This window comes from Nomascus leucogenys, chromosome 17, assembly GCF_006542625.1.
Source record: "Nomascus leucogenys isolate Asia chromosome 17, Asia_NLE_v1, whole genome shotgun sequence".
NCBI lineage: Eukaryota > Metazoa > Chordata > Mammalia > Primates > Hylobatidae > Nomascus > Nomascus leucogenys.
The window spans coordinates 84,024,219-84,037,265 of NC_044397.1; the positions used below are offsets into that span (position 1 = coordinate 84,024,219).

General features: G+C 45.4%; 1 protein-coding gene across 1 annotated transcript; it reads left to right on the plus strand.

The window, feature by feature from the left end:
* Nucleotides 1-883: 883 nt before the first annotated feature.
* On the plus strand, nucleotides 884-10,245 carry LOC105737783 (cytochrome P450 2G1). Its single transcript, XM_030795626.1, is given in 7 exon segments — nucleotides 884-1,063; nucleotides 1,657-1,699; nucleotides 1,702-1,818; nucleotides 3,574-3,723; nucleotides 8,232-8,424; nucleotides 8,533-8,672; nucleotides 10,064-10,245. Coding segments are annotated over 7 exon segments (1,005 nt in total).
* The last annotated feature ends 2,802 nt before the right edge of the window (nucleotides 10,246-13,047 follow it).

Below are 13,047 nucleotides of genomic sequence, written 5' to 3' on the forward strand. Positions count from 1 at the left end.
GATAATACATTGCATATTTCAAAATAGTTAGAAGAGAGGATTTTGAATGTTCTTACCACAAAGAAATGATAAATGTCTCAGTAATGGATATAATAATTACCTGAATTTGATTGTTATACATTGCATACACATATCAAAACATCACACTGTACCCCACAAATATGTACAATTATTATGTGTCAATTAAAAAAATTTAATAACTTTAATAAGGTTTATCCTTAATTAAGTAATGAACAAAGAGTTTTCCTTGTTGTCTATCAAGACTTTCTAAAACAACATGGTCTGCCAGCTGCAGTGGCTCACGCCCGTAATTCCAGCACTTTAAGAGGCTGAGGGGGGGGTGGATCACTTGAGGCCAGGAGTTCGAGACCAGCCTGGCCAACATGGTGAAACCACATCTCTAGAAAAATGCAAAAATTATCTGGGCATGGTGGTGTGCACCTGTAGTCCTAGCTACTTGGGAGGCTGAGGCATGAGAATCGCTTGAATCCTGGAGGCAGAAGTTGAAATAAGATTACACCACTACACTCAAGCCTGGGTGACAGAGTGAGAATCTGCCTCAAAAAATAAAACAATAAAAACAACAACAACATGGTTTCCCTATTTGATAGATGGGGAAACAAGTCCCAGAGGTTGAGTGACTTGATTTAAGTCACTTAACTTAAAGGTTAAGGATTTCCCTGTGTGAATTCAATTTACCTTTATTCAGGTGGGAGATTATAGGTTATATAACCACCCCCCATATAAAGCAATCTCTTCCCCGATGACACTCAAACCCGGAAAACTTGAATCCCAGGGTATTCAGATTTCGGTATAATCTGATCTCCCAGGACCTACTTAGGCAGGATCTGGTGCCCAGGACAGAACATGTTGACCTGGCACCATGGAGCTGGGAGGGGCTGTCACCACCTTTCTGGCACTCCGCTTGTCTTGCCTACTCATCCTCATTGCCTGGAAATGAATGGATAAGGCAGGAAAGCTGCCCCCGTGTCCTACACCAATTCCTTTCCTGGGGAACCTGCTGCAAGTTTGAACTGATGCTAAGTTTCAGTCTTTCATGAAGGTGAGTCTGTCCGTCTCCTTTAATAGGGCTAAAAGCAACTAATCCTATAGCCAGATTCACATAGAACCTTATGACTTCTAAAAGATAGACTCTCAGAAACACAGACTTTGCAAATCTTAGAATTCGGAAATTCCAGAATCCTAAAATGTTGGAAACACACATTCTCAGTGCATTGACATAAGATTTTCATGATCTCAGGACTCTGGAATCACAGTACATTATATTTTTAAACACAAAGATTCTTTGACTCAGCTTGTCTTAGCACTTTGAGACTTGGTATCATGAAGTCTTAAGATTCTAGAAATTTAACATTTCAGAGGGAGAAGTATGAATCTTGGAATTTATTGAATCCAGGTCCATAATTTTAGAGATGCAGACAGTAACCCTTGTGGGGAGGGATGAGCTTTTGCCGAGGATGACAGAAGCCAAGACTTCCGCGCCTCTTTCCCAGTATTCCTTCCAAGCCCAGATTTACCTTGGTTCCTTAGTACCATGTTTATATCCCTCTGAAATCGCCATCCTCTAAAATCCTCAACTGGCCTATGCTTGGTACTCCAATCAGCCCCTCCTGCTGTATTTTCCTTCACTCCAAGCTCAGGGAGAAATACGGCCCTGTGTTCACTGTGTACATGGGTCCTGGCCAGTGGTAGTTTTATGTGGACACGAAGCAGTGAAGGAAGCCTTGGTAGACCAAGCGGATGAGTTCAGTGGCCGTGGAGAACTGGCTTCCATAGAGCGAAACTTCCAAGGTCATGGTAGGTAGCAACAACAACAAAATCAATAAAACCAGAAATGACCTCAATGCACTCCCTATGTGCCAGGTTCTTTGGTAAGTAGTCTACATGGCTTATTGCACTGACTCCCTTAGGAGAACTGTTAACATTATACTAATGCTGTCAATGAAAAAGCTAAGATAGGCCAGGCACGGTGGCTCACGCCTGCAATCCCAGCACTTTGGGAGGCTGAGGCGGGCGGGTCACCTGAGGTCAGGAGTTTGAGACCAGCCTGGCCAACATGGTGAAACCTGATTTCTACTAAAAACTAAAAATAAAAATTAGCTGGGCATAGTGGTGGGCACCTGTAATCCTAGCTGCTTGGGAGGCTGAGGCAGGAGAATTGCTTGAACTCTGGAGGCGGAGGTTATAGTGAGCTGAGATTGCACCATTGTACACCAGCTTGGGCAACAAGAGTGAAACTCTGTCTCAAAAAAAAAAAAAAAAGAAAAGAAAAGAAAAAGCAAGGTTAATGTTACACAGTAAGTGGTAGGATAATTTTATTTTGAGCCTATGTCATCTGACTCTAAACTGTTTTCTGTGTTATTTCTGCTTTTATTTTTAATGGATTAGTGATACATTATATATATATATATATGTTTATATATATATATGTATATATATATTTTTTTATATTTATTATATATTTTTATATATATATATATATATATATATTTTTTTTTTTTTAGACAGAGTTTCACTCTTGTTACCCAGGCTGGAGTGCAATGGCATGATCTTGGCTCACCACAACCTCTGCCTCCTGGGTTTAAGCCATTCTCCTGCCTCAGCCTCCAGAGTAGTTGGGATTACAGGCATGTGCCACCACACCCGGCTAATTTTGTATTTTAAGTAGAGATGGGATTTCTCCATGTTGGTCAGGCTGGTCTCAAACTCCCATCCTCAGGTGATCCACCCGCCTCAGCCTCCCAAAGTGCTGGAATTACAGGTGTGAGCCACTGAGCCCGGGGGATTAGTGATATTCTTTATGCACCCACAGCCAACCCTCATACCCCTCATAGCTAACCTTATTTCTCATCTTCCTATACTCATACACATACCTAACCCATAGGTCTCTCCCTCCTTCACTTAGGTAGATCTCTTTCTCTCATGCATCCATCTCTAACTGCCCACATCCTTCAATTCCAAGCAGGCTCACCACATTCTGTCTATCTATCTATCATCTATCTATCTATCTATCTATCTATCTATCTATCTATCTATCTATTACCTTTTCTTCCTTCTGTCCATTGATCCATATTCATCAGAAAATCCATTCATTATTCTTTCTATAAAAATATCTTTCACTGTATTATTTATACATCTGTCAATTAACTTTCTATTTATTCATCTATACATCATTCCATCCATTCATTAATGCTTTCATCATTCATACATCTATCAATCTCTCTATCCACTCTCCAACTGTTATTCACTCAGTTATTTTTTTATTTATCCAGTTCCACCTCTGCTTCCTGTAAGAAACACTCTTTGATCTCCCCTATCATTCCTGCACTGATTCCCTTTTCCTGCATCTCAGTCTGGACTTTTTTTTTTTTTTCTTTCCCGAGGATCCTGCAGAGAGGGAACCTTACTCTCTTGATTGAGCCTTGAAGGTTGAGGATGGCTTCCTGGACAGCAGAGTCTAGAGCTTTCATAATCTTTCCCCATCACTGCCTAGCACAGAGTTCAACATGGCAAGGGGAGGGAGGCAGAAGCCTGAGACTGAGATCTTGGCAGGTGTAGCTCTGGCCAATGGAGAACAATGGAGGATTCTCCGACGCTTCTCCCTGACCATCCTTCGGGACTTCGGGATGGGAAAGCGGAGCATTGAGGAGCAAATTTAGGAGGAGGCCAGCTACCTACTGGAGGAGTTCCGGAAGACCAAGGGTATGGGGGCCACAAGGGGAGGGCCACTAAGTGACTGGGTGGTTATGGAGCTCTCAGTCATGAGAAGATGGGCCTTGGTGCGAGAAAGCTCTGGAATGGAAGAAGAGGGAAAATATTAAGAATCCACTGAGATTTCTGGCCAACTTCCATATTAAGAGTTTACATGATCACGCCTGTAATCTCAGCATTTTGGGAGGCCAAGGTGGGCGGATCATGAGGTCAGGAGATCGAGACCATCCTGGCTAACATGGTGAAACCCCGTCTCCACTAAAAATACAAAAAAATTAGCTGGGCGTGGTGGCGGGCACCTGTAGTCCCAGCTACTCGGGAGGCTGAGACAGGAGAATGGCGTGAACCTGGGAGGTGGAGCTTGCAGTGAGCGGAGATTGCGTCACTGCACTCCAGCTTGGGCGACAGAGTGAGACTCCGTCTCAAAAAAAAAAAAAAAAGAAAAAAGAAAAAAGAGTTTACATGAGCTGGGCATGGTGGCACATGCCTGTAGTGTCAGCTGCTTGTGGGGCTGAGGCTGGAGGTTGCTTGAGCCCAGGAGTTCAAGGCTGCAGTAAGCTATGATCATGCCACTGCACTTCAGTATGGGAGACACAGTGAGACTCTGTCTGTTAAAACAACAACAACAACAACAAAACAATCAACATGGAAGACCCTTAGAGACCACTTATCTAGAAACTTTCATCAGTGGATCTTGGCGGGGGGTCTGTGAGCTCTTGATATCCTACACAGATTTTGGTGACATGTGACTTTGTAACTTTTCTTGAAGACAGGCTCAAATTTCATTACATTTGTATATCTGTATTGTGGCCAAAAAATACATAACATAAAATTTACCATATTCACCATTTTAAGTGTCCAGTTCAGTAGTGTTAAGTATATTCATGTCGTGAAAAAAATCTTTTGACTTTTTTTATCTTGCAAATGTTAAACTCTATACTCATTTCATTGCGTTTTTGAAGGAGTTCAGTTCCACCAAAAAATAAGGTCTAGAAACACTGGGATCTATAGAGAAAAGACAGAGAGGCTGAAAAAAGAAAAAAAAAACAGAGAAAATTACATAAGAGGTAGAAATAGAGACACATTTTCTCTACACCTGAGGCGCCTTGCCTGGTCTACATGGGTGATTAACAGGTCTATATAAAAGCTTCAAATGCCCATGTACCCCAGAAATTTTCATAAAATTGTGTATTCGTGAATACGTGCATTTTTCTAGACAAATTCTTCCCAGATCTACTGATCTTGTTTTACAGAAGGTGTAGGTGAGGGCAAGGGAAGGATTTTGTTTTGTTTTGTTTTGTTTTGTTTTGTTTTGAGACAGAGTCGTGCTCTTCTTGCCCAGGCTGGAGTGCAATGGCACGATCTCAGCTCACTGCAACCTCCACCTCCCGGGTTCTAGCGATTCTCCTGCCTCAGCCTCCTGAGTAGCTGGGATTACAGGCACCTGCCACCACGTCCGGCTAATTGTTGTATTTTTAGTAGAGACGGAGTTTCGCCATGTTGACCAACTCCTGACCTCATGATCTGCCTACCTCAGCCTCCCAAAGTGCTGGGATTACAGGCGTGAGCCACCGCGCCCAGCCGGGAAGGATTTTTTAAATTGCTCAAATGGAATTATCGGTAGAGCTAGACAGAATTCAGGAACTTTTATAATGTGTCCCTTATCCCACTTTTCCCCAAATATGTGAGCCTCTAACATCAACACATTTAAGTAATAATAATAAAAAATAATGATTAAGTTCAGCTAGCTTTTCTTGAGTGCTTACTGTATGCCAGGCATTGTGCTAATTATTTTATATGGATGATGATACTGAATCCTCATGACTCTTCACCCTTTAGAACTTCAGGACGTGGAAACACAAAATCCCCGACTTTGGGGGGTCATTTAACTTAATCTTCTACTTGGTGTCTGTGGCCTGTGGCTGCTGTAACAAATTACCAGGAACTTAGTCGTCTAAAACAACACAAATGTATTTTCCTTCTGTTCCGAATTTCAGAAGTTCAAACAGGCTTTCACTAGCTGACACCAATGGACCATCTGATTTTCTGCCTTTTCTGGGTGTTAAAGCTGTACTCCTTGTAATCCTGGGTTCACTACCCTGTTCTCCATCTTCAAAGCCAGCAGCGTAGCTTCTTCAAACCTCTGTTTGCCTCTGGCATCGCATCTTTTATTCTTTTTCTTTATTTTGGAGACAGAGTCTTCCTCTGTTGCCCAGGCTGCGGTGCAGTGGCGTGATCTCAGCTCATGCAACCTCTGCCTCCTGGGTTCAAGCGATTCTCTTGCCTCAGCCTCCTGAGTAGCTGGGATTACAGGCGTGTGCCACCACACCCAGCTAATTTTGTATTTTTAGTAGAGACAGGGTTTCACCATGTTGGCCAGGCTGGTCTCAAACTCCTGACCTCAGGTAATCCACCTGCCTTGGCCTCCCAAAATGATGGAATTACAGGTGTGAGCCACTGCGCCTAGCCTCACATTTTTTTTTTTTCTAACTCTGATTCTCCTCTCTCTTTTTTTTTTTTTTTTTTTTTTTTTTTTGAGACGGAGTCTTGCTCTGTGCCCAGGCTGGAGTGCAGTGGCGCGATCTCGGCTCACTGCAAGCTCCGCCTCCCGGTTCACGCCATTCTCCTGCCTCAGCCTCCCGAGTAGCTGGACTACAGGCGCCGCCAACACCCGGCTATTTTTGTATTTTTAGTAGAGACGGGTTTCACTGTGTTAGCCAGGATGGTCTCGATCTCCTGACCTCGTGATCCACCCGCCTCGGCCTCCCAAAGTGCTGGGATTACAGGCTTGAGCCACCGCGCCCGGCCTCTCCTGCCTCTCTCTTATACAGACACACGATATTATATTGAGGGCCAATCTCGACAACCCAGGCTAATCTTTTCGTCTCAAGATTCTTAATTTACTGGCATTTTCAAAGTCTCTCTTGTGTTTTTGTTACCCTTATATACATACATAGCCTTCCAGGCATTAGGTTTTAGAGACCTGGAGGTGGTTATCTTTGCTGGCCATTATTGAGCCAACTGCCCTGCCAAAGTTAGATAGAATCCGTCTCCAAAAACTTCTGATCTGGTCCATTTGGGTAACTTTAGTAATGAGGAACTCACTACTTGCTTAAGGAAAATTCCCAATTTTGGCCCCTCTCCTTAATAATGCAATTCAAAACAAGCCAAAGGATTTCTCCTGGTGCAGATGAGAGACACTAACACACTTCCACTCAAACGTTTCTAGTGTCACCTCCATTGTCTGAGTTGCCTTTCACTGGTCTAAATAATCAGGCCGGGTGCAGTGGCTCACGCCTGTAATCCCAGCACTTTGGGAGGCAGAGATGGGCAAATTGCTTGAAGCCAGGACTTCAAGACTAGCCTGGCCAATATGGTGAAACCCTTTCTCTACTAAAAATGCAAAAATTAGCCAGGCGTGGTAGTGCACACCTGTAATCCCAGCTACTTGGGAGACTGAGGCACGAGAGTCGTTTGATCCCAGGAGGCAGAGGTTGCAGTGAGCCAAGATTGCCAAGATTGCACCACTGCACTCCAGCCTGGGGTACAGAGAAAGACTTCGTCTCAAAAAAAAAAAAAAAAAAAAAAAAAAGAAAAAAGAAAAAGAAAAGAAAATCAAACATTTATTGGATGCTTCTATGTGCCAAGCACTGTCCTAGTTCCTTGCATACCAGACTTTATGTAATATTTACAACTCTATGACCTTGTCCAAACATCACACTCATTTTGAAGATGATGAAACATAAGTTCAGAAGGTGAAGTCACTCATCCCTAAAGCATAAAGAGGAGTAACTCCACCAGTGGTGATCTTAATCAGTCACATAACTGCTTGTCATTTGTGTCAATCCTGTCCTAGTCACCTAGCATGCCTCTTTCCCATTCTGTAAAAAACCCATGTACGAGAGCCAAGCTGGGACCATGGCTTTTTGGTGCTTTTAAGTAAAGACCAAATGTCCTGGCAGCGTTCAAGACTCCAAGCTGCCTGTCTCCTGATGTCTGATGAGTAATTGAACACCACCAGTGTGTCAGTTGTTAAGTTAAAGAAGCGACCAAACAGGCCTGGTGTGGTGGCTCACGCCTATAATCCCAGCACTTTGGGAGGCCGATGTGGGTGGATCACGAGGTGAGGAGTTCGAGACCAGCTTGACCAACATGGTGAAACCCTGTCTCTATTAAAAATACAAAACTTAACCAGGCCGGTGGCAGGTGCCTGTAATCCCAGTTACTCTGGAGGCTGAGGCAAGAGAATCACTTGAACCCGGGAGGTGGAGGTTGCAGTGAGCTGAGATCGTGCCATTGCACTCCAGCTTGTGTGACAGGCTGTCAAAAAAAAAAAAAGAAGCAACCAAACATGCATGGCTTGCATCTGAGATCTCTTTCTGCTGGAACTTAGAATGCATGATTTGCCCTGGCTTTCCTAACAAAAACACCTGCTTTTGTTTTGTTTTGTTTTGTTTTATTTTGTGCCATTCTCCGCTATATTTTCTGGCCCCTTCCAGCTAAGATCCACGAAGAGATTAACCAGGTGATTGGACCACACCGGCTCCCAAGGGTGGATGACCGGGTCAAGATGCCCTACACAGATGCCGTCATCCATGAAATACAGAGACTGGTAGACATTGTACCGATGGGTGTCCCCCACAACGTCATCCGGGACACTCAGTTTCGAGGTTACCTTCTGCCCAAGATGGGGTTGCACCCTCATTGCCTCCCTTCCACTGCACTCCTCTATCTCCCTGGTTCCCTATCCGTGTAGCCCAACACTGATTTCTCCTAACTGCCCCCATTTTCACCCCAGAGCACAGACGTATTTCCCGTGCTTGGCTCTGTCCTCAAAGACCCCAAATACTTCCGCTACCCAGATGCCTTCTATCCCCAGCACTTTCTGGATGAGCAGGGCCGCTTCAAGAAGAATGAAGCCTTTGTGCCTTTTTCCTCTGGTAGGTTTCTCCCGTCTGACTTCCCCCAGGCATGTGCTAAATCCACCCCCCAGCCACTGGTCTGTATTTGCAGTTCAAGTCACAATGTGAATTTGAAGGTTATATCATAGAACCATAAAGTTTTAGAATCCCAGAATTAGTAAATATTAGGGCGATTGACTCTGATAATTAGGAAAAAAGTTAGGATGCTAATAGCACTAAACAGGGCATAAACCAACTGGCTGTTAAGAACAAAATAAGACATATTTTCTATTTTTCCAGCCAGGTAGTCTCTGAACCTTTGTCACTGATCTACGAAAGGAGCCATAGACAATATGTAAATGAATAAGTGTGTGTGTGAGCCTGAAAAACTGTTTACGGACACTGAAATTTGAATTTTGTTTTTATCTTCATATATCACAAAAGAGTCTTTTTTCCCCAACCATTTTAAAATGCCAAAAGCATTCCTAGTTTGCAGGCTGTATGAACATAAGCAGCAGGGCAAATCTGCCCAACAGACAGTCATTTGCCTACTCACGGCATAAAATCTTTATGCAGCAACACTTTAAGTGTATGTTGGCGGGGCACAGTGGCTCACACCTGTAATCCCAGCACTTTGGGAGGCCAAGGCAGGTGGATCACTTGAGGTCAGGAGTTCGAGACCAGCCTGGCCAACATGGTGAAACCCTGTCTCTACTAAAAATACAAAAATTAGCCAGGCGTGGTGGCGGGCACCTGTAATCCCAGCTACTCGGGAGGCTGAGGCACAAAAATCACTTGAACCCGGGAGGTGGAGGTTGCAGTGAGCCGAGATCATGCCACTGCACTCCAGCCTGGGTGACAGAGTAAAACCCTGTCTCAAACAAACAAAAAACAACAACAAAAAGTGTATGCCATTTGGAACCTGGAGTCAGGGCGGTGGTTGGGAATCTGGACTCCACTCCATCATTTAGAAGTGGTGGGGCCTTGGGTGAGTCACTTCAGCTCCCATCTGTGAAACAGGGATTAATCCCTCCAAACAATTGCAAGAGTGGCTTATAAACAGTAAGTGTTATTAAGGGTGAGTTTTCACTTTTATTCGTCACCAGTGTCTGGCACCTAATAGGCATTTGACAAACCCTTGAGTAACTGAAATGAACACAACCTTGAAACTCATGGACCCTATAGAACCATTCCCTCTTGGAACGGGATGGAATCCCAGCCATCAGAGAAGTAGCAGGTCCTAGCTGAGCACTAACTATGGGTACCCACTAAGCCTGTGTAACACCCCTTTATAAAGCAGTCACTGTCATGAGCCCTGAGGTGCTGATGAGGCAGCTGAGGCTCAGTGGGGTGGTCAGTCCAGACACCCCCGACACCCCCATGACATGTGCAGGTGCGACCCTTCCTTCTGCCCTCCCCTGTGCCTGCAGGAAAGCGCATCTGCCTGGGCGAGGCCATGGGCCGCATGGAACTCTTTCTCTACTTCACCTCCACCCTTCAGAACTTCTCTCTACGCTCGCTGGTGCCGCCTGTGGACATCGATGTCACCCCCAAGCTCTCAGGCTTTGGCAATATCCCCCCGACCTATGAGCTCTGTCTTGTGGCCTGCTGAGTGCCACCTCCTGCGGGGCAAGGAGGAAGCGGTGAAGAACGCAGCTCTCCTCTCGTGTTCAGAAGCACCCCCTCTTCCTCATCTTACTAATCCTCAAGCATCCCTAAGAGGAGGCACTATGATTACAGAGTCAGCCAGGGTCACCTGAGAATGTACAGCTGCGTGTCTTCCCCTCCCATAGAAGAGCAACGCCCTGTGCAAGATTTGCACCTCTGCCTGCAGGTTTCATAGTCACATGGTCACCGTTGCTTAGGTTTCTGGCTAATTCTTTCTGTAGTCCCTGTGTTTTCATGTTGCCCCTTTTTGTGTGTGCTCTGATTTTGACCTAAATGTAGTCTAAAATCCTTTCTCCTTGGCTCTCATCTTTACCCACCAGCCCCCGAAAAGTGAACAAAGACCTCGTCTGTTGAGCGTAGGAAGTTTATTGTGTATTGTGTGTGACAGCGATGTAGGGCACAGCCAACAGCTTGAAATGTCTTTCTTGACTTGTTATTAGTTATAGTTTCTGCCAACTCCCCTCCAGTGACTTCCCCTGGGTAAAATGCCCCATCCTCACCCATCTTGCTGACTCATTACCTTTCTCCGCCATCATCTCTTCTTCTAATCTTCCTTCTTGTTTCCTCTCAGCACAACTCCCAATTCCAAATACTCCCCAGTCTGTTTGTTTGCTTTGGATGGAGTCTCACTCTGTGGCCCAGGCTGGAGTGCAGTGGCACCATCTAGGCTAACTGCAACCTCTGCCTCCTGGGTTCAAGCGATTTTCATGCCTCAGGCTCCTGAGTAGCTGAGATTACAGGCACGTGCCACTGTACCTGGCTAATTTTTGTAATTTTAGTAGAGATGGGTTTTTGCCATGTTGCTTAGGTTGGTCTTGAAATCCTGACCTCAAGCGATCCACCCACCTTGGCCTCCCAAAGTGCTGGGATTACAGGCGTGAGCCACCATGCTTGGCCTCCCCACTCCATTTTTGAGGATAGCTCAGTTATCCCCAGCTTCTATCATTCCCTTTCCAAACTCCATTAACTGACAAAAACATTCCCTCTTTTTCATTTATTCAGCCAATATTTACTGAATACCCAACAAGTGCCAGTGTAGTCTTCAGGGACTTGGGACCCATCAGTAAGCAAAACAGACAAAAACTCCTGCCTTCAAGGAGCTTACATGCTAGTAAGGAAGGTGGACAATAAAGCATACATGAAATAAATATGCAAATGACGTACTGCATTAGAAAAGCAAGGCTGGTAAGTGGGATATGCATTCTGTGATTGGAATTGTAAATGGATGGTTAGGGGTGGTTTCACAAGGTGGTGGAGCAGCAAGCTGTGAAGGTATCTGGGAAGGGAGTGTTCCTGGAAGAATGATTACCCAACAGCAGTGGCCGGGCGTGGTGGCTCATCCCTGTAATCCCAGCACTTCGGGAGGCCCAGGCGGTCGGATCGCCTGAGGTCAAGAGTTTGAGACCAGCCTGGCTAATATGGTGAAAAGCCTGTCTCTACTAAAAATACAAAAATTAGCTGGGCGTGCTGGCAGGTGCCTGTAATCCCAGCTACTCGGGAGGCTGAGACAGAGAATTGCTTGAAGCAGAGGTTGCAGTGAGCTGAGATTGTGTCATTACACTCTAGCCCAGGTGACAGTGTGAGACTCTGTCTCAAAAAACAAACCAACAAACAAGCCAGCAGAGTCCTAAGGCAGGAGGCTGTGCGCATCCAGGAATCCACAGGAAGCAGGTGTAGCTGGCATGGAGGAGGAAGACAGAGTAGGAGTGAAGGAAACGAGGCCAGGGAGGCGATGGGGGCCAGACTGTGTGGGGTCTGGCGGGCCAAGGTGAGGTTTTGGCTTTTACCCTGAGAGTGATTGAGGTATTTGGAGGGATGGTGAGCAGAGGATGACATGTACAGACATATTTTACAGGGCTCACACTAGCTATCATATGATGGATACAAAAGCCAAGACCTATTAGCAGACTACTGCAACTGGTGATGTTGACTCAGATCCAGCAGCAGCAGTGAAGCAGGGCAGGAGGTGGTAGATTTGAAATCTGTTTCACTGCCTGAGATGGTGGGGTTTGCTACGGTATTGTATATAGGGTGTGAGAGAAAGAGGCAGTTCAGGCAGGAGTCCAAGGATAGGACCTCATCTTTGATCACCTCTTCTTCAATCTGTCACCTCCAGGGAACCTTAGGACCCGTAACAGTCAGGGTTCCTTTTTTTTTTCTTTTTTTGAGACAGAGTCTCATTCTCTCACCCAGGCTGGAGTGTAGTGGCATGATCTCGGCTCACTGCAACCTCTGCCTCCCAGGTTCAAGTGATTTTCCTGCCTCAGCTCCCAGAAGTAGCTGGGATTACAGGCACGCGCAATCTCGCCTAGCTAATTTTTGTATTTTTAGTAGAAACAGGATTTCACCATGTTGGCCAGGCTGGTCTCTATCTCCTGACCTCAGGTGATCCACTCATCTCAGACTCCTGAAGTGCTGGGATTACAGGCTTGAGCCACTGCGCCTGGCCAGGGTTCCTATTTTTAAGCAATATAAAGTGACTTTGGTTATTTGAAATAGAAAGGCTGTTAGCTGCTGGAAGGTGATTGTTTAGCTCACAAAATTAACAGCAATTCTGGAAAAATAGGGTAAAAATACGGGTAGGAAAAAGAGGCTATGGTGGGGGACCACCAGCCAAGGGAATGTTCAAAGCTATCCAGTAGGACCTGCTGCCACACCACCCATCTCCCGGGTACTGAACACCTGACCCACCCCCTGGGTACTGCCGTGGGACTCTAGATCCACTGATGCCACTACAGACAATTTC